Source organism: Cebus imitator, unplaced genomic scaffold, assembly GCF_001604975.1.
Source record: "Cebus imitator isolate Cc_AM_T3 unplaced genomic scaffold, Cebus_imitator-1.0 Scaffold82, whole genome shotgun sequence".
Lineage (NCBI taxonomy): Eukaryota > Metazoa > Chordata > Mammalia > Primates > Cebidae > Cebus > Cebus imitator.
In genome coordinates, this window is record NW_016107397.1 from 7,831,602 (window position 1) to 7,853,075 (window position 21,474).

The 21,474-nt window shown below is 48.7% G+C and overlaps 1 protein-coding gene and 1 long non-coding RNA gene across 8 annotated transcripts in view; one reads left to right on the top strand and one right to left on the bottom strand.

Annotated features, from left to right (window-relative positions):
- Positions 1–846: 846 nt before the first annotated feature.
- The window catches only part of WIPI2 (WD repeat domain, phosphoinositide interacting 2), a 41,707-nt gene continuing 21,079 nt past the window's right edge, over positions 847–21,474 (bottom strand). For 2 of the 6 annotated variants that reach the window (XM_017533763.1, XM_017533759.1), the window contains 10 exons: positions 17,707–17,876; positions 15,724–15,820; positions 15,190–15,287; positions 14,374–14,466; positions 10,365–10,435; positions 7,162–7,269; positions 5,431–5,595; positions 4,502–4,609; positions 3,460–3,557; positions 847–1,735 (listed from right to left, as the gene is read on the bottom strand). In XM_017533763.1, coding sequence (XP_017389252.1) covers positions 1,623–1,735; positions 3,460–3,557; positions 4,502–4,609; positions 5,431–5,595; positions 7,162–7,269; positions 10,365–10,435; positions 14,374–14,466; positions 15,190–15,287; positions 15,724–15,820; positions 17,707–17,876 — 1,121 coding nt within the window. In that variant the 3' untranslated portion in view covers positions 847–1,622. Of the gene's footprint in view, positions 1,736–3,426; positions 3,558–4,501; positions 4,610–5,430; positions 5,596–7,161; positions 7,270–10,364; positions 10,436–14,373; positions 14,467–15,189; positions 15,288–15,723; positions 15,821–17,706; positions 17,877–21,474 lie in introns of all 6 variants that reach the window. The other 4 variants (XM_017533761.1, XM_017533757.1, XM_037740373.1 and 1 more) reach the window with 3 other exon arrangements.
- LOC108308096 lies at positions 7,252–8,421 on the top strand. Of its 2 annotated transcripts, none has more exons than XR_001826781.2 (3): positions 7,252–7,378; positions 7,488–7,555; positions 8,367–8,421. It is a non-coding gene; the product is annotated as an uncharacterized LOC108308096 (long non-coding RNA). The 2 variants fall into 2 exon arrangements; XR_001826782.2 differs by lacking the exon at positions 8,367–8,421 and adding an exon at positions 7,632–7,669 and having other exon boundaries at positions 7,488–7,583.

Genomic DNA, 21,474 nt, shown 5'->3' on the forward strand with positions numbered 1-21,474 from the left:
CACTGTCTCAGCCTACATGACTGGGATCCCATTTCGTCAGATCCAGGATAGATATGCAGGTTTTGAAGAAAAGTTCAATCTCCCACTTGCACCTCTGCCTAATGCAAACGCAGTATGCCCCTCACACCAGCAGCTATGAAGAAACCTGTGTAATCAGGAACAGCCCCAGCATCCCCTCTATTTAGAAGTTTGCCATAAGGCCAACCCAGGAATACCAGGACATTTCACCGCAGCCACCCAGCTGAGGGGACAACTCCCCTTAAGCTCTTCGCCCAGTGTGACCATGACGCAACCGTCTGGAAACAGGCATCTCAGCCTTCCTTGGTTCAAAAACCCGAGCCTGCAAAGGCAGGGGAAAGCCAGTTTTTGCTTTTTCCCTTCTTTCCGTAACTTACACCACTCCAAAGATTCTAAAGCCGTATCTCATGCCATTAATTCCACTTAAATGCCCTCAACACTTTCGCTGCTAGATGTCTTGGTTTGGAATGCAGAGTCTGAGGTATTTGAGGTTGTTTTAGTTCTGTAAAAACGAAAAGGGAAGCGAGGTGAATACTGAAACTTGTAACCACAATCTCTATCAGTCTGCTGAGGAAACTTTCTAAGATTAAAATAGAAAAGGCACATGCCACCCTGCGAAGGACGTGGCCCAGCCGCCCTATCTCTCTGTGGCTGCCTCCCACTATGGCCTCTCACACATGTGGGCAGCCCCTGCGGACGCGGGGCCCAGGGAGAGGGCAGCTCGGACGGCCATCACACTTTAATTCTGTGTTCTCCTGGGCACAGGAGTAGCTACAAACTTTCCTTAAAAAAAAAAAAAAAAATCACACAGTTTTTCAACAGGAAGGGTAAAGTAGAACAACAGATCATTTAATTATACAAACGAAATCGCTTTCCTTTGCTCCAGGGAGTCCAGGCAATCTTTCAAGTTCATTTGCTGCCCGACAGAAAGGTTTTTAGTATCAGAAAGAACCTCGCTCTCCTCCGATATCCACATGGAAAACAAGATCGGAAACAGAAGTCCACCATGGAAAAAATCCCAGGATGATCCAATCTGGAAAGAATTTAATTAACAAAATAAAATGGAGGGAAATGGTCCAGGTGGGGCCCTAGGGAGAGAGGACTCGTGTCCCAGGCTGAAGTCCGCCCAGCACACCCAGTGGGCAGCCTTGGACCTGTCACTGCAGAACCAGCCTTGACAAGCAGACCCAGTGTGCATGGCCACGGCTTCCTGATGCACTCGGCATACGTACAGATACGGGAAACCCAACAGCAGGTGGTTGGAAAGTGGCTTCTAGCTCTCCTACGCTGGCTTGGCACATTCACGCATGCAAAGCAAGGAGGTTTTGCGGGCTTCACCAAACAGTTAATTTTGGCAAAAAGAGAAAACAAACAAAAAGCTAAAATTCATACGCAGGATTAAAAGCCACTGAAGTGAAAACGATGTGTTTCCTCAGCGTTATGGAGTTAGACTACCACTACAATCTTTTTTTTTTTTTTTTTTTTTTAATAAAGTCTCTGCCATCCTCTCCCCCGACTCAGGTCAAAGTTAATAGCAGCAATGCACAAAGTCCTCTGTGAAGCCAGTGTTCTCTGCTCCCCGCATCAGAGGTCATAGGTCAAGTTCAGTCAGTCCGAAGAATCATGGGGGGCTGCTCGCTGTCTTCATCCAGGCGCAGGGCGCTGGCCTCATCCTCCAGGCAGGTGCCGCCCACGGCACCCAGGTCGTCTGCATAGGCTGCAAAGAGATGATGAAGTCAGCCTTCAAAGGCTGGGGACACACAACAGACCCCATGACACAAACTGAGGACTGTGTTTAGAAACACTGGTATATGTTTATAAACTGCAGCCTGTATGAAGACATTTTGAATTCTGATTGCTTTTCTAATGAAATCTTTGCAGCCTCAGGCAGCTTGAGATGAAGTCATTTGTTCTCTGACATTCTTAAATGTCAAAATGACACCTGCACAGTCAACAGAGGATTCCTAATGGACGGGACACAAACTCTCTCAAGCTGGGTACACTGAGCTCAAAAATAACGCTAGGAAACAATGATGCTAAGAGACTCTTGGCTTCATGAACTGGAAGCGCCAGTTCATGCATGGGAGTGATGTAAGCAGGCACAGCCCCGTGTGGGTGGAAACCATAGGTTCTCGCACTGGAGGTCGAGTTGGCTTTTTTAAGAGGGTGGCTCAGGGCCGGGCGCGGTGGCTCACGCCTGTAATCCCAGCACTTTGGGAGGCCGAGGCGGGTGGATCACGAGGTCAAGAGATCGAGACCATCCTGGTCAACATGGTGAAACCCTGTTTCTACTAAAAAACTACAAAAAATTAGCTGGGCATGGTGGTGCGTGCCTGTAATCCCAGCTACTCAGGAGGCTGAGGCAGGAGAATTGCCTGAACCCAGGGGGCGGAGGTTGCGTTGAGCCGAGATCGCGCCATTGCACTCCAGCCTGGGTAACATGAGCGAAACTCCGTCTCAAAAAAAAAAAAGAGGGTGGCTCACATGGAGCAGAGGCTGTGGCTGGAGGATCTTGTGCATGGGTCTCAGTGCTGCCACTGGAGGGGAGCCCACTGGCCTCGTTCCTCTCCAGCCTCTGCACCTCACAGGCCCAGCATGAAGGCAGTACTTGATGCAGATTTGCTGAAGGACAAAAAAGGTGGGAGGGAAAGACCGAGACCAAACCCTGGGCAGTGCTTTCCCCATGGCTGAGAGGTGGCAAGTCTGGGCGCAGGTCACGTGCCCCCAGAGTCACCTGAGCCAGGATGACCACTTTTTCTTCAAAAATGGAGAAAAATGGGCCCGGTGCAGTGGCTCATGCCTGTAATCCCAGCACTTTGGGAGGCTGTGGCGGGAGGATCACTTGAGCCCAGGAGGAGTTTGAGACCAGCCTGGGCAACATAGGGAGACCCTATCTCTACTTAAAAATTAAATAAATAAATAAAAAGCCAGGTACAGTGGCTCATGCCTGTAATCCCAGCACTTTGGGAGACTAAGGCGGCCGGATCCCGAGGTTAAGAGATTGAGATCATCCTGACCAACATCGTGAAATCCTGTCTCTATTAAAAAACACAAAAACTAGCCAGGCGTGGTGGCGTGCGCCTGCAGTCCCAGCTACTTGGGAGGCAGAGGCAGGAGAATTGCTTGAATCTGGGAGGTGGAGGTTGCAGTGAGATAAGATCGTGCCACTGAACTCCAGCCTGGCGCCTGGCGAGAAAACGAGACTGTCTCAAAAAAAATAAAAGGAAACTGAATTCAGCCTTGAGAGGTCTTGGGAACACCCATTTATGAACACTGGCCCACGTTCTCCACACCATTCCTCCCTTTCCCAGTGAGGGGCCGGTGGCGCGACTCTGGAGCCAACAGGAAGGAGCACCCCGGGGCGGCTGCGGCATTAATTACCTTCCAGGTTTGTGTCACGCCCCTTACCAAGTCTTGTTGGGGATGAAGGCACGTAAGTACCTTTTGCTGCAGCCGCGCCGTACGTCTGAGTGACTAAGGGGCAGTCGTGAGAGCCAGAGTCCAAGATCTCATTGGCCGTCTCCAGACTGCCATCCAGCCTGGAGGGGAGAAAAAGTGACACAGCTCAGCGTCTCCACTCAGGGTGGCCTCTGGGGGGGCAGCACATGCCGGCAACAGAGCCGATGCGCCACTCACCACACAGGACGCCAGGCATCCGCCACGCCGCAGCAACTTTAATCTCTTTGTGTATCTGCACACATTTTTACATGAAGAGTTTTACATGGAAAGTCTAAAGAGGGAGTTATATCTAATGAGGCAATATTTCGCTTTTACAATGGAGAAATATAATAACTAGGATTTACTGTTAAAAAAGACCCCATCTCTACAAAAAAATAATTAGTTGGATATGTTGTGTGCCTGTGGTCCCAGCTACTAGGGAGGCTGAGGTGGGAGGATCCCTTGAACCCAGGAGCTCAAGGCTACAGTGAGCTGTGATTGCACCATGGCACTCCAGCGTGGGCAACTGTGAGACCCTGTCTCTAAAATAAATAATTATAGTATTGTTAGAACTTTTTGTCATAAAAAATGTGTAAGACAGAATGAAAATGCATTGCTTCCTAATGAACAAATGTTAACTCCCTGTTTTCCAAGAGCAAACCCGTCCCCTACAGTGAGACAGGAGGCTCTCAACCATGTGCAGTGAACTGTGGGGGCCACCACGTTGTGCCTTCCTTCCCAAATGCAAAGCTCCACCCTTTGGAAGAGGGCCCGGCCTCCCTGTGCCTCTCCCCAGCTAAGAACAAATGCAGCTCCCACCACCCCTGTGTCGCCTCTGTGCCTAGTCCCTGAGGGAGCCCTGGTGCCGCATCGATTTCATCTGGGAAAGCAAAGCTCCTGACCAGCATGGCATGAGCTGCCACACTGGAATCTGCCCCTCTATGTCACTGGTTTTCAAGGAAATAAACAAATATATGCCAGGTGCCCCAAAGGCCACCTGCCAGCGTGGAGCAGCTTGGTGCAGTGGGGCCGGGAGCAGACTCACCGGTGCTGCTTCATCAGGGCGCACTCGCCGCCCTCCTGGGGGTCCAGGTTGTACATGTACAGATACCCGTCAGAGGCGCCCACCAGCAACCTTGGGATCTTCTGAATTCTAGGGAGAATCAAGAGTAGCCACGTTCTAGACAATCTTCACAAGAAGGGGCTTATTACACGGGCAGCCTCACTCTTGGCAAGGTGAGGGAGGAGACCCCAGCAAAACGAGCACTAGGGCAGCTCTGGGCATTTAGTGCATCATTGACCCGGCCCACAGCACCAAGACTGCATTCCGTGCGCTGAGCCCTGAAGCCCACAGGAGGAGAGAGCAGGACAAAACCGGATTTATGGCTTCTGTGAATATTATGGGTTGTCATTGTCAGAGAGCTTTTCGACGACACTAGTCAGATAACAGAACCAGAAAATGATGTTTAGAGGTGCACGGAATCCCAAAGCCCTGCTATCACTGGAGGTAAAGACAATCTTTCCTGCACATAGCACAGAGCCTTAGACGATCCCAGGCACCTTCACAGGCCCCGTGTGCATTCTGAAGCTGGACCCGGAACTGGATGGAGGCCTGAGACTCGGAAAGTGCAGTTAACTATGGCACGCCCACGAGGTTTGACTTAACGTCTTCTATTAATACTGCAGACCGTCAACAAAAACAGAACAGCGGACCGTGTAGAAATGAACCCCACATGAGACTTAGGAAGTCTCTAACAAAAAACAAATAAAATAAAGAAAAAATAAACCCTGCACAGAGCAGCAAGCCTAGCACCTGCTAGGGCACCTCCCACCCCCGATGACTCTAGATGGAGCCCCAGCTCTAAGGAGCTGCTTTTGTTCAGGAGAAACATGGAAAGGATCACGAGCCGCCAGAACTGGGCCCCTCAGCCTCAGGTGCTCAGGGCAGGGGACGGAGACACTGGCTCTACTCACGTGGCTAGCGAGCAGATGTTTTTGTGGCCGCAGAAGGGCAGGCGGACCGTGGCGAAGGCACGGCCCTGGTTGAACATTTCTGTCACTTGGGAAGGCAGGTAGCTGGTGGAGGCCATGAGCACTTTCCCAAAGTACCCAGTCCAGGTGGTGGGCTCCTCTGGGGGTCTGGAAGGAAAGGCCACCAGACACATGAAGCTGCACCCTCCCTGGGGGGCCAGCCACCCCCTACTCACATAGACATACAGCTCTGGAGCCAAGAGCCAAAGTCTCCATTCTTCACAGGAAAACTAAAAGGGTTGGTTGGTTACATGCAGACACTCGGAACCCCAGGGGTGTCACAGAGCTTCCTCTGGGAGGCATCGGAGGGGGGGGCGCTCAGGCTCCAGGGCAGGGGGATCGTGGCCCTTGTGTGGCCATGGGCAAGACACGGCAGGTGACCATACGTCCCCTTTGGAAGGGTGTGATGGGGCCTGATGACCCCTGCTAGATCTTTGTAACAGAAGTCTCCAAAAACCTTGAGTATAGACCCAAAATTGTTATTTTCCCATAGCCTATTTGTGTGGTTATTCATCATTTTTTGGGGGGCAGGGCAGGGCATGTTCCATTTGTTTTTAAAATTGTGATGAAATATATATAACAAAATTTATTATTTTTAACTATCTTAAGTATGATATTATAATACTGATCTGAGTGGGATGTACTTTTTAAACTTTTTAAAGGCAGGCTGGGCACGGTGGCTCACGGGCAGATCACTTGAGCCCAGGAGTTTCAGATCAGCCTGGGCAACAGAGTGAGATACCATCTCTTCAAAAAATTTAAAAATTAGCCAGGTGTGGTGGCACATGCCTGTAGTCCCAAGCACTCAGGAAGCTAAGGCAGGAGGATCATTTGAGTCCAGGAGGTTGAGGCGCAGTGAGTAATGACTACCACTGCACTGCAGCCTGGGTAACAGAGTAAGACCCTCTTTTTTTTTTTTTTTTTTTTTTTTTTTTTTTTTTTTTTTTTTTTTTTTTTTTTTTTTTTTTTTTTTTTTTTGAGATGAAGTCTTGCTCTGTTGCCCAGGCTGGAGTGCAGTGGCAGTCTCAGCTCACTGCAACCTCTGCCTCCCGGGTTCAAGCGATTCTCCTGCATCAGTCTCCCAAGTAGCTGGGACTATAGACACATGCTACCAGGCCCGGCTAATTTTTTTTGTATTTTTAGTAGAGACAGGGTTTCACCATGTTAGCCAGGATGGTCTTGATTTCCTGACCTCGTGATGCACCTGTCTCAGACTCCCAAAGTCCTGAGATTACAGGCATGAGCCACCGCACCCAGTCAAAACCCTCTTAAAAGACCGCCCTCCCTCTACATATTCATTGCAATAGTAAATACTTACGGAAGTCACCCATGTCTCTGCTTACCCATGGGCAGGGAAGAGACACGGCATTCACCCTTGAGGGCAGTCTGATCACAGACAAAAGCAAAAAGAGGATGTCCACCTGGACCCTTCCTGCCCCACGAGAGGCCTCTGCCTGTCCTATGTGCTGCCGGTGGGAGAACCTGCCTGCTGCGGCCTGCCCTCCTCACTGCCAAGCCCGGATGTGGCAGTGCTGGTTCTATGGCCGGCTCCAGGGTCCTCATCGGCCAACAGTATCAGAGGGTGGGACAGATCCTTGCTTCCATCTCATCCCACCAGCAAGTGGCAACAAAGGGTTCTGATTGTTTTTAAAGGAAGGAATGTTTGCAACTCACTTTTCTTTCACAGTCTCGAGTTTGAAGATGTGCACGGTCTCCGTGTTGCTGGAGGCGGAGAGGAACATGCCGTCCATGCTGAAGGCCAGGGAGCAGATGCTCACGCACCTGGGGAGACGTGCAGGTCAGGGCGGGCCAAAGGAGCCAGCGGCTGCCCCAGGGGCTCAACTCAAGTGGCAGAGAAGAGTTCCTGTCACGGGCACACTTGGGCCTGCTGGTAAGTTTTATTCCCTTCCAGCCACCTTCTCAAACATTTTTCTTGAGAGAGGAAAATGTTCGAAAGGAAATACTAAGCACAACTGGTTAACACAGCTGCAACCTTCCAGGTGACAAAAGGAATCGGGATTTCACTAAACCACTTTTAGCTGCATTAGGATGGATTTCTAGTCCTAAGGTGAGTAAAAGAAAACTCTGTAATTTAAGTTACAGCAATTCTTTCCATGCCAGAGTAAATCGGCAACCTAGGTAAGGTTTAAGAAAGAGTAAAGGGCCAGGCGCAGTGGCTCACGCCTATAATCCCAACATTTTGGGAGGCCAAGGTGGGTGGATCATGAGGTCAAGAGATTGAGACCATCCTGGCCAACATGGGAAACTTTGTCTCTTTTAAAAATACAAAAAATTAGCCAGGCATGGTGGTGTGAGCCTGTAATCCCAGCTACTCAGGAGGCTGAGGCAGGAGAATTGCTTGAATCTGGGAGGCAGAGGTTGCAGTGAGCTGGTATCTTGCCACTGCACTCCAGCCTGGGCGACAGAGCAAGACTCAGTCTCAAAAAAAAACAAACAAAAAACAGAGCAAAACTTTGAACATGCAAAGTGGCTCAAGTGTATCTTAAAAACCAATCGGCATCCCAAAGCCACTAAATTCATGTGAATTTCTTCATGACCGTAGAACTGCAAGACAGTTAACCACAGGCTAACCCTGTCCATAATAGTAAGGGATTTTCTTGGAGTCAGTATTTACCGCATGTATGAATTAGGTATGGGTAGAAATTAGGAATGGTTCTCGCCTTAACACAGCGTTTAATGATGGAGGTGGGGTTAGGGAGGTGCAAATGAAACTGACTTTGCAAAATCATGACTAAGACGGTGAAAGAGATCTAACTTAACCGACTCCATCTTGCTACTCATCTCCACGCTGTCCTTGTTCCTTCCAGGGCATAGGCTGAATTAACTTTGGGAGAAACTTTGCTTACGATATTTTGCAGACCCTGCACTTGACAGATCTGCTGGCTCCTCCCAGATCAATCAACTGGCTCATCTGATCCCGTGGCCCCCACCCAGGAACTGACTGAGTGCAAGAAGACAGCTCCAATTCCCTGTGATTTCATCTCTGACCCATCAGCACTCCTGGCTCACTGGCTTCCCCCCACCCAAGTTATGCTTAAAAACTCTGCTCCCCAAATGATCAGAGACACTGATCTGAGTAATAATAAAACTCTAGTCTCCTACACAGCCAGCTCTGAGTGAATTAGTTTCTCTACTGCAATTCCCCTGTCTTGATGAATTGACTCTGTCTAGGCAAAGGGAAGGTTAACCCCTTGGGCGGTCACCCAAATATTCCATCTGCTACGGGCAAAAGAATGTGAGAAAAATACACAAGGAAGGCAATAGAGAAGCACAGAGAAAGGGATTTAACCCAAGGATCAAAAAAAGGCCTCCTCCAGGGTGACACTCGACTTGGACTCCTAGGCTTGTGGAAGCTGGCCAGGCCACTAGATCTGCAAGCCCACGCAACACCCTAGTGGACAAAAGAGATCAGCTCTTCTGAACAGCTGAAGGTGTGGTACAGCTGGAGCCGGGACAGGGAAAGTGGAATGGAACTGGACTGGGCGGAAGGCCTGGTGAAGCAAAGCAGGGAGTGCGGGGTCAACCATGCAGGGGACAGCAAGGCAGTGGAAGATGTTAGGTGGGGTGTGATTGGATTACATTTACATTTTCAAAGAACAGCCTGGGACAGTCTGAAAACCGGCCTGAAGGGAATCCAGGGAACAGCAGAAACCAGCCAAAGCCTGGGTCAGGTGGGGTGGCGGACGTGGTGCAGGGCCAGCCCACAGCGGGAAGCTCCCTGGATGCACTGTTCCAGGAGAAGGACACAGGGCCGAGCCCCTCTGGTTTGGCTGCCAGGGTGCTGATGAGTGGCACTATTTACCAAGATGGGGAGGGTGAGGGATGAGGGGTTGCTGGAGGCACACTGGCCTGGGGGTTTGAGGTGCCCAGCAGCCAGCAGGGAGGAGGAACATGGGCACCTTAGGAAGCTGGGCTGCGCATCCAGCCCCGGGATTGGCACACATAGCCCATGGGGGTGGGGCAGGGGGCTGGGTGAGGAGCAGCTCCAGGCAGAAACAGGCACAGGAAGGGAAATGAGCAGAAGCAGCAACACAGGAAAAATCTAGAAAGGTATGCTGTGAGGAAGACCAAGGGACATGAGGAGGTAGGAGCTGGAGGAGCGGTGACGTTTGGGGACACTGAGGTCCACCTGTTGCACCTATGGGGATTCCATGAGGAACGGGGGACCAGACGGCAGAAGGGTCTCTCAAAGACAGCCCCTCCTCTTTCAGTGGCCACCCTCAGGGAGGGAGGTACTGATCTGAAATGAGGAGCCAGAGACTTGAGGTTAGGTCCTGCCGACCAAGGCCACGTCGTGGCAAGTGGCCCTTAGGGGTCCGATCCGAGGCCTCCCCTGCTCTGCTGTCCAATGAGGGAGGGACGGTCCTGCCTCGGAAGCAGAAGCCACAGGGGGCGTGCTAAGCACAGATGAGGGAGACTCTGCAGCCTGGATGGAGGAAGGCCAGGGAACGCCAGGCTGAGGCGCCTGGGTTTGTTCAAAGAAGGGGCCAACAATATTTGCTGAGGGTGAAAGCAGAACTGCAGAGCTGGGAACAGGTTCTCAGAGGGAAGCCTTTAAAGGAGGGGCGTGCTACCCACTGGGAGCCACAGGGCACTGGAGGGCCTGCCTGGTTCTGCGAGCTCCTCACAGCTCTCACACTAGCTGGTGGGACTGGAAACAAATAAAAACCCAGTTTGCTTTTCTCAAAGTGCTCTCGAACCCGTGACAAGATCAAGTCCTAGACCTCAACTGGTGACCCAGCTGGGCTAGAAATGCTCGTGTGGAATTCTCCTGGGGGGTGTTTGTTCACAGATAACATAAAACTGAAATCCAAATACAACCTCCAGAATCCATTCTGGACGTTCATATACTTTACCTCTTCACTCCTCTCCGAAACTCAAAGAGTTTTTGTCCCTCTGGAATGGAAAATACCCTAATCACGGTCCCCTGTGGAAGAGAAAGAGAAAAGAATTTGAGTTGAGTTAAAACAGGATTTTCCGATCTTTCACAGCAGACTGCAAATGTACCACACGGCTATCTCCAGGACAGCTCTGTGCTGGGCCACCAGGGAGTTTGGGGTCCTCAAGGGCCCCCCATGAGTATCACCTCCACACTTTTTGCCATGAGGATAGGAAAACACTCCCCTGTTCTATTGTGGTCTTACTGTTCAATCTTCTCTTTAAATCTATTTTAACTGACTACTGACTCTCAACACTAACAGCCTTGAGGGCAAAAGTGGCATATCATCGTTCTAGTGTTCTGAGTCATTTGAAGTTTAAACTATTAAAAATAAAAGCCTGGACTTGTGTGTGGCACACTGGCAAGCCCCTGTGGTCTGACAAGGTTTCAGACCCCACTGAGGTCCTTTCCTGCTGCTTTCAATTCAGTTACTGACCAAGAGAACCGATTAGCTGCAAAGCTCAAGTATCTGGTAAGAGTAAATCCCAACTCATGAAATGGTAAGATGCACATGAAGAAAATCTTACTAAGACAAAGAACTAGGATTACATGGGAGCTCAGCATGTCCCTGGATTAATGGGAAGTTCTTGAAGATGCCAGCTTCCCCAACTAAGGTAATATCAGATCTGTGCATGATGAAACAGATGTGAATATCTGGGAGAATAAATAAGAGAAGAGCCAAGAAAATCATGAGCAGGACTTTCAGTGCTTGAATATTAAAAGAATACTATCAGGTGATAATTTTAATGGTATTAAATTACCACAAAAAGAGACTGATGGAAAGACAGGCCATCAAATGGGTAGCATTTCAAATTTGCAGGGCAGGAAGAATTATTCAACATTCATCCTCTGCAAATTTCAGGTTAAAACTGTTAAATATAAAAACTGTTAGGCATATCTAGGAAGATGGGAGGCCGAGGCAGGCAGATCTCCTGAGCTCAGGAGTTTGAGACCACCCTGGGGGCAACATAGTGAAACCCCGTCTCTACCAAAATACAAAAAAAATTTAGCTGGGCGTGGTGGCATGTGCCTGTAGTCCCAGCTACTTGGGAGGCTGAGGCACGAGAATTGCTTGAGCCCCAGAGGTGAAGGTTACAGTGAGCCAAGATCACGCCAATGCACTCCAGCTTGGGCCACAGAGTGAAACTCTGCCAAAAAAAAAAAAAAAAAAAAAAAAAAAAAAAAAAAAAAAAAAAAAAAAAAAAAAAAAAAAAAAGAATATTAGGCCAAATGCAATAACTCATGTCTGTAATTCCAGCACTTGGGGAGGCCGAGCTGGGAGAAACACTAGAGCCCAGGAGTTCAAGACCAGCTTGGGCAACACAGCGAGACTCCATCTCTACAAAAAACAAATTAGCCAAGGTTGATGCTGTACTCCTGTTGTCCCAGGAGAGGAGGCAGCAGTGAGCTGTGATCATGCCACTGCACTATCTGCCGTGCTTATAGATAGTGAAATGTGGTCGGGTGCGGTGGCTCACACCTGTAATCCCAGTACTTTGGGAGGCTAAGGCGGGTGGATCACGAAGTCAGGAGTTTAAGACCAGCCTGGCCAACATGGTGAAACCCCACCTCTACTAAAAATACAAAAATTAGCCAGGCGTGGTGGCAGGCACTTGTAGTCCCAGCTACTTGGGAGGCTGAGGTGGGAGGATCACTTGAGCCTGGGAGGTAGAGGCTGCATTGAGGAGAGATTGTGCCACTGTACTCCAGCCTGGGTGACAGAGCAAGCAAGACCCTGTTTAAAAAAAAAAAAAAAAAAAATTGGCACTTGAGGATAGCTGGTTCTTTCTGGATGGAGAGGCACAAACTGAATTTATAACACTGAGAATTAGGGGATCAAATATTTTCTGCATCCACACATAAAAATAACCAAAGCAAAGGTTTTATCCTCTGTAGCCTCAACTTTTAGATGGAGATACTTTTTTGGTGGCATATCTACTGTGCAATACTAATTAATTAAGAGCTGTTTTGTTGGCCGGGTGTGGTGGCTCACACCTGCAATCCCAGCACTTTGGGAAGCCGAGGTGGGCAGATCACAAGGTCAAGAGATCAAGACCATCCTAGGCAACATGGTGAAACCCCGTCTCTACTGAAAAATACAAAAATTATCTGGGTGTGGTGGCGTGTGCCTGTAGTCCCAGCTACTCAGGAAGCTGAGGTAGGAGAATTGCTTGAACCCGGGAGGCGGAGGGTGCAGTGAGCTGGAATCGTGCCACTGCACTCCAGCCTGGCAACAGAGTGAGACTCCATCACAAAAACAAAAAAATAAAGAAAAAAAAAAGAGTTGTTTTGTTGCCACATGACCGCAAGATTCTTGAAAGTAGGGTTAGATCACAGGTCTCAGTGGGTCCTCGGCACCTGGGACAGAGCAGGGCTGGGAAAATCTTGATGCTCTCACTCGAGACTAGGAGGATTCGTGTAAAAGCAATCACGTTTGCTCTTTATAGTCCAAAAAATATTATTCTATTTTTATGGGCCTTAAAATTCATCAAGTACCTTTGGGCCTTTGTAAGAGCTACTGAAAAACGTAACAGTGAGACTTTGATTAGTTAAGGAGCAACAATTTCAGGGCCATTTCAAAGGGAAATGAAAAGGACAAGGTGATATTGGGATAGTCTAGCACAATTAGAATCAAAGTCAGGCTTGGTGTCTGACCCCTCCTGTTGCTGCCTGGCTGGGCAGCCCAGACACACTGCTTAACCTCTCTGAGCCCTTGCTATGAAATGCAAAAGTGTTTACCTTGCTGAGGGGAAACAAATAAGGTAATGAAGATAAAAGATCCAGGATAATGCATGACACAGAAGTGACCCATTAATGGTGACATCATTATTACAGAACTCAGGTGTGAGATTCAAGAACAAAGACCCAGGCAGGAAAGATAAGGAGGTGAGCGGCTTTTTATTGTATCTCATCTGCTTGGTACAGTAGTTTGAGGGGAGAGAGGACTTGAAAGGGGAGGCTATTTGAGGATTTCAATGAGAAGCAAAATCAAATCCAAATCAAAGCAACAGTCTTCTGTGGGCAATGAAGAGCAGGACTGGCATCCAGAGGAGATGACGGAGGCGGGAGAGCAGACGCGACCTCAAGACAGAAGAAGGGAAGATGGAACTTTCAAGAAGAGAGGAACCGAAAAGAAAAAAGAGGCAACAGTCCAAATCAGGAAGAGAACAAGGACCCTTCAGTGTCCCGGAGGCTGAGGTAGCCTCGCCACTTGGTCACAGGTACACAGGGACATTTAGAGGCCATGTCCTTTAAAGCCAGACATTCTTCTTACTTGAATCTCTTAAATTAATAGTTAGAAATACATATAAAAGATTGATGCATGACTTAAATACACGACTATCTATGGCATCAACATGTTTGAAACATAGTGTCCCAAAAGGGTGATGTTGACATAAATCACAACTGAATGCTGCACAGCCATTACAAGTGTTTTTAGCTTAGAAAAATGTCGTCATGCAGAGTGAAAAAGGATAAATTATACCCATAATGGGATCTCAATTCTGTGGAATAAAGAGAAAATGAAAGGAAATACACAGAAATGTATTCAGATTGGCTAGAGAGAATTCTGTCTTGGCTTTTTTACGTTTCATTATTGTCGGGTTCTTCCCCATAACATGTGAGTTTCATCATTTAGAAACACACAGGGCGAGTGGCGCAGTTACACACAGCGTTTCCATCTCCTTTGGACATTTCTGCGTTTTCTACTACAAACATGTACCAACTCTCCTGTCCACAGGGGCACAGCGCAAGCTCCGCTCACTCTCAGGCAGCACATGGCTACGGTCTGAGAAGCGGGAGGCTGTCTCTGCTTCTCCTGGAGCCGGTCGTATAGGACCTTGCTTCTGAATTGGGTATGTGAACAGAACTGGGAAAGTCTGTGGAAGCCTTCATACCAGGGCTTCCCCAGGGAAAAACAGACTCACCTTCTCCGAAGCTGTGGCAAGCTTAGTTCCACTAGCGTCAAAAGCCAACGCTGCTAAAGGACTGTCATGAGCCGGAATCATGTTTGCAGCCCTCTGAAAAAGGGAGACCAATAAAATGTGACCACCGGGCAGCGACAGCCCACACCTCAGGGCTGGCACTTGGCGTGCAGTCTAAAAATGCCAGTTAACTGTTCCTAAAACACCATCTATACAAATGCCAAACCCACTGACTTACTGGGGCTGGGAATCCAAGGAAACACTGCTCCAACTTTAGAAAAAACAAAGCAGTTTACCCCTAAGGTTTTCTACGTTCCTTAAAACATTCCTATGGCGAGGAGCTCAGCACTGGTGTGAATGCTGCAGCAGATCCAGAAGCAGAATGAGCCAGACCTGCTCTGCCAGTGAGAAGAGTGGCAAGGCCAGGCGCGGGGGCACCCGCCTGTAATCCCAGCACTTCAGGAGGCTGAGGCGGGAGGACGGCTTGAGGCTAGGAGTTTGAGGCCAGCTTAGGCAACACAGCAAGACTCCGTCTCTACCAAAGTAAAAAATTAGCTGGGTGTGGTGATGCATGACTGTAGCTACTTGGGAGGCTGAGGCAGGAGGCTCACTTAAGCCCAGGAGGTTAAGGCTGCAGTGAGCTAGGACTGCACCACTGCACTCCAGCCTGGGCAACAAGGTGAGACCCTGTCTCAAAAAAAAAAAGTACAGCAGTTGTATTGCTGAGCCAAGAAAGTCAGGATGTCGAGACGCCACAGCGCTCCTCCCCAGGAAAAAGCTACACTTGAAAGAGCTATTCGAGTAGGAAAGGCATCTCACCAAATTAATGGTATCGAAGACCTGCACCTCTCCGATGGTTGCGCTCCCTGGGTACGCCAAGTAGCAGTTGTCATTGTTGATTGACAGCGCACACAGGCCTGCAAATGACACCCGGAGGACGAGATGCAAACTCATACCTGAGAGCTCCTTCTCAGATGTCAGATATAATTCAGCATTTATTTAACAAAGCATTAGGAACAAATAACAACAACTTGGATACGATCTTGTTTTCTGTGTTAAAAAAAAGGTTCTATGACCCCAAAACCCCACCTTAGGTGATACCAGTATTGTAAAGAGATTAAAGGCCTTTGGTTTGAACTGATCAGTAACCTCAAATTTGAAAGCTGATCAAACCAATGAGTTTAGTTGGTCACACGACCAGCATCGGTAGGAAGGCAGCCTGGTTTGGGATCAATACTTTTTAAATCTGTCTCATCTGCAGAACCTATAAAGAGAAAAAATCTCTCTCACCTATAGCTATCTTTCAAAGGCAAAATCAGAAAAACAGGATTCTCTCCTCACAAGTGAGCTCACCTGCAGGGTTTGGAGGCGTCTCCCTGATTGTGTGCAGTACCTTCATGTCCCGAATGTTGTGGATGTACAAGGACTCTTCCAGGCATACTATCAGCCTCTAGGCGAGATGAAATGAAACCAAATGTGAAGCAACAGCCGGTGCCTCACATGCCCCAATCTTCACTGGACTGACTCCTGGACTACGATGCTCTCAGTTCCTTCTATTTTTATTTTTTTTGGAGTTAGTGTCTTGCTGTGTCACCCAGGCTGCAATGCAGTGGTGCGATCTCGGCTCACTGCAACCTCTGCCTCATGGGTTTCAAGCGATTCTCCTGCCTCAGCCTTCTGAGTAGCTGGGATTACAGGTGCCTGCCACCACGCCTGGCTAATTTTTGTATTAGTACAGATGGGGTCTCACCATGTTGGTCAGGCTGGTCTTGAGCTCTTGACCTCAGGTGATCCACCCCCATGTTGGCCTCACAATCTTAGTTCCTTCTAGAACACCATGCAGACCAATGTTCGAAGCACTGAGGATACAGCTGCTTTCCACCAACAATCAAGGGGGAGCCAGGGCGGGTGCACCTCTCCCTCGATACCCAGCTGTACTGGGAATTCTAACCACACCATTTAGTTCAGTGTTAGGCAAATGCTAACCTATAGCTAAGACAAGTGTGCTGTGAATAGATTTGGAAAGATTTGCTTTTTAAAACTGATGCTGACTGTGGCGCCGGTAAAGTGAAAATAAGAGGCTGGGGGTTTTAAAAGGTCTAACATTTATTCTGCACTCAGATTAGTTTGTAAGTTCCTGCTCCATTTGGAAGAAAATGAATGTAGACTTGAAGATGATGCACTGCTGTGATGATTTATGCAAGAAAGATGATGGGCCATGCACCCAGCTCTACACCAGGTGGTTACGAACACAATTTGCATGCTTTAAAATTTTTACATGCTCAGGCTGGGCGCAGTGGCTCATGCCTGTAATCCCAGCACTTTGGGAGGCTGAGGTGGGTGGGTGGATTACAAAGTCAGGAGATTGAGACCAGCCTGGCCAACATGGTGAAACCCTGTCTCTACTAAAAATACAAAAATTAGCCTGGTGTGGTAGCATGTGCCTGTAGTCCCAGCTACTCAGGAGGCTGAGGCAGGAGAATGGCTTGAACCTGGAAGGTGGAAGGTTGCAGTGAGCTGAGATTGTGCCACTGCACTCCAGCCTAAATGACAAAAAGTGAGACTCTGTCTCAAAAAAACAAAATTTTTAAAAAAATGCTTAAGGTATTATGTCTTATACTTTCCCATTCTAACCAACTTTGTCAATTAACAGACCAATTCCCAGTCTCAACTGTGTGAGGTAAGAGGGTCTCTACTGTGATTACTGCATCTAGTCACCGCATCTCAGAGTGCAGCTGTTGGCTGTCACAATGTACACTCTGGAGGCAGTTAGCGCTTCCTCAGCTTTCCCTGCAGGGAATGTGGTCAGAAATAGCCTGTGAGGGGTCTTCAGGTGATGCCATTACACTGGGCTCGAGCACAGGCTAGGAGGTAGCCCCAAGAAACACAGGCATGTGCCACCCACCACATCGTTCCTCCAAGCCAGACCTTCTTATTAGTTTAGGGGGAGATACAGAAAATAGATCCTTTATCTTGAATTCCAAGTTAAATTAACAATTTACAAAAGGAAAAAAAAAGTCTAAAAATTTTAAGTAACATTCAAGAAGCAAAACCAGGCAATAAGTGAAAGAGACTCTGCTGTCCACCCTCTGGATAGGGCCAGGGATGCCTGTATGGCAACAGTGTGGCAGAGGCCCGGGCATTCGTTGTGAATGGAACGGGCTGAGCAAAGCTGGTGGGATGAGAAAACAGAGCTGGTTGCTGGTGGCAAGGATCAGTGCCCAGTAACGTGGGGCTAGGCAGTCAAGCAATGGCGGAGGGACTTGACGGTGGGGTGGGCTTGTTCCAGAGGCTAGAGGGAGCAGCAGACATGCCCACACCCAGCTGGGCGCTCACCTGCCTGTTGAGCTTCACAGCCAGAATCGTGTTGGAGTAGCTGTAGTTGCAGATCTCAGTTCCCTTCTTAAAGTGGCAAACCTTTAGCTTCCTTGGTGCTTTAAGGCTCACGATAGCCACTAAGCTGCTAGAGAACAATCTCTCTACAATGCATACATCTTCCGTGTCGGCTGAAATCACAAAGGGAAGCATGTGCGTGAACATCTACACATGGCCACGGCCACAGGCAGAATCTGTGCTGGGAAATAAACACATGCCTGGGCAACATGCAGAGCACAGTGCAGGGGGGTGCCTGCAGAAGTTGTGGTCACAGGGGGGTGGGGGGCAGCCCAGGGGGTCTGAGGGTCCTGATTCGCTAGAGCCTGGGGAGCGTTAGACAAAGGTTCCTTTCAATCACTTCTGTTGCTGGATTTGAATGGTGTGACCTAAAAACACGTGTGAGTTTAGGAACCAAACAAACTACTAGGTAAAGTGAAAGAGTAAGGTCTAGGGCCCCCTTCATTAAGACACAAACTCCTAGGAAACTGCAATCGCTTCCTCTGGGTGCCATAGACTCATGTGCTGAGTGCTAGCCTGCGTGCTTGCATACCGAGGCTGGCCAAAGAATCACACATGTCCAAAGTGGCATGACACATACTTATTTTTAAAAAAGATGTTGCTATTGCACTCATGTGTCACAAAAAACTGCCATACAGTCTAAGAAATGTCTGGTAGGCAATCCTGTTGTGCATACACAAAACTAGATGATAGACCTACTAGGGCCCTAGGCTACATAGTGTGGCCTGTAGCTCCTGACGACAGGCCTGCTCGGCATGTGACTGAATACTGTGGCCAGCCGCAGCACGGTTCTAAGTACCTGTGTGAATAAACAAAACATGGGAAAGCTGCAGCAAGAACATGGCCTGGTCCTCTCACAGGACCACAGCGGTACATGCAGCCCCTTGCTGGCTCACACACCAATGCAGCACGATGCCACTTTGAATGGAACAGCAGTAAACTCAAGTGCATCATTCTAAGCTCTTTTCAGTGGCCAATTTCTTCTCAGTTGCTTTTACTAGACGGTTGCTATCAACCTTCTTTCTGACAACAGCAAGTGACCTTTATTCAAAAAGAACAAAGGCAAGCATCTGCACAAGTGCAGGGGGAGGGGCGGGCACGCGTGCAGGGAGGACAGGTTCCGTCTGCAGCTTCTCTGCCCAGCAGCATATCAGACTAGGGGCCACCCACCACCTTCCACCATCTGTCATGCCAGTGTGTGGGAGTGGGTGGTGATCATGCTCCTGTGTGGAGGCAGGAGTCCGTGTCTGTCCACGATGCACTTCTAGCACCTGGCATGCAGCAGCACTCAGACAAGAGGCCAACCCAACTCAGAAGAGACGGTGCCATAACCCGGAATTTGCAGGAAAATATAATTTCCCTAAAGATTGGACCCTCATGTTCTCTGATCAGTCCTCTCTTTCCTTCAGGAAATCGACATGGGTTTCAAGTCATGACAGAACTCTCCTTGCTAGACAGTGGGCAAGAAAGAGGGTTGGGCCAGATGCAGTGGCTCACACCTATAATCCCAGCACTCTGGGAGGCCAAGGTGGGAGGATTGCTTGAGGCCAGGAATATGAGACCAGCCTGGGCAACACAGTGAGATCCCATTTCTACAAAAAAAGAACTTACTTCCAAATAGGTCTTCTCTTCATCACTCACAGGCTCTGTTCTGTGTACCTGCCCGCTTGTTAAGGTTTATTTGTGACCTCACATCAACACTCATGGTGCTTTTACAGCCGTCTGTGCAAAGTGGGAATTTTTTTTCTTTTTTTGAGATGGAGTTTCGCTCTTATTGTGCAGGCTGGAGTGCAGTGGTGGGATCTCAGCTCACTGCAACCTCCGCCTCCTGGGTTCAATCGATTCTCCTGCCTCAGCCTCCCAAGGAGCTGGGGCTACAGGTGCACGCCACCAGACCTGGCTAATTTTTGTATTTTTAGTAGAGACAGGGTTTTGCCATGTTGGTCAGGGTGGTCTCAAACTCCTGACCTCAAGTGATCTGCCCACCTTGGCCTCCCAAACTTCTGGGATGACAGGCAGGAGCCACCGCCCCAAGATTTGTCACATGATGCACATGTTCCTGGTTGAGGTCACACAGGGCAACGTCCTGTCTTTTCGTGTCAATTCTCATACTGAAAACAACTGTCCTTTTCGTGGTCTACTGAGGGCTACTGAGTGCCTGCTTTTCGTAATTTTGTGCTTTTTGGTGATTTCACTGTTGGCCCTTGCACAATGTGGAGTGTCATAGAGTGTCCCTAAGCACAAGCAGCCTGTGATGTGCCCTGCGGAGAAAACATGCATGCGAGAGTAGTTCTGCTGACAAGAGTTCCATGTGAGCTGTGAGTTCAATGTTAGTGACCCAGCAATCTGCATTGTATCAGCACGCCTTGAAGCAGGGGAGCAAACAGAAAACCAGGTTGTCTTTTTTTTTTTTAAGGTTGATCTTCATACAATTTTTTTTTTAAATTGTATTTGGGCTCTGGGGTTGTCTTTTGATTGGCTGATGAAAATGCTGTGACCAGAGGTGACCTGCCATCTTTCCCCTGGGGAACAATGCTTCATGATTTGCTAAGCCAGGGTCCCAGAGATTTACAGATTATGTGAATAATGAGAATCAATTGTATTTTTATGTTTTTTCAAAGAATAGATTCTTACTGCTTTGCTTGGTGAAACTTATTTTCTTCACTCATTCAACACAAACAGCCATATCCTACCAGGAGAGACCACTGCAAGTATACAGTGGTAAACAGGAAGGTGCCATCACGGAGAGGAGGCCAAAGAGATGTGGGCCCAGGGCCCTGTGTGGCACTGAAACTGTCCAAGGTCAGCAAAGGAGACTGAGGAAGAGAGAAGCCAGGACCATGTATGAGATGGAATCCAACAGAAGAGGGTATCTGAAGACAGGCAGGAAACCAACTGTGCCCAGCGCTGCCGGGGAGGAGGAAACAAGACACATTGGGAACGAGGAGCTTATCTGGAGACCTTGACATATTTTGAAGAAGATGTGCATAAAGAATGGCTGAAACGTGAAAGAGAGTGAGGAAGTGGGAAAAAAACAGACTATCTGCAGGAGTGATGCTACGGGCCGGGTGCAAGGGCTCACACCTGGAATCCCAGCACTTTGGGAGGCTGAGGCGGCTGGATTACCTGAGGTCAGCAGTTTGAGACCAGCCTGGCCAACATGGTGAAACCTCATGTCTACTGGAAAAAAAAAAAAAAAAAAGTAGCCAGGCACGGCGGCGTGTGCCTATATTCCCAGCTACTTGGGAGGCTGGGGCAGGAGAATCTCTTGAACCCAGGAGGCAGAGGTTGCAGTGAGACGAGATCTCACCATTGGACGGTAGCTTTGCTCATAATAGCTAAACTAGAAAGAGCCCAGATATCTATCAGTAAGAGAATAGATCAACAACTGTCATATATTCACATAACCGGGCAAATGAGACACAAGATGTGGATAAATCTAAAAAACATGCAGGGCGAAGGAAACATCATCAGAAGAGTATATGCTCTGTTCATATGAAGTTCTAGAAGATACAAAACTAATCTATAGGCCAGGCGCAGTGGCTCACGCCTATAATCCCACCACTTTGGGAGGCCAAGGCAGGTACATCATGAGGTCAGGAGATCGAGACTATCCTGGCTAACATGGTGAAACCTCATCTCTACTAAATATACAAAAAATTAGCCAGGTGTGGTGGTAAGTGCCTGTAGTTCCAGCTACCTGGGAGGCTT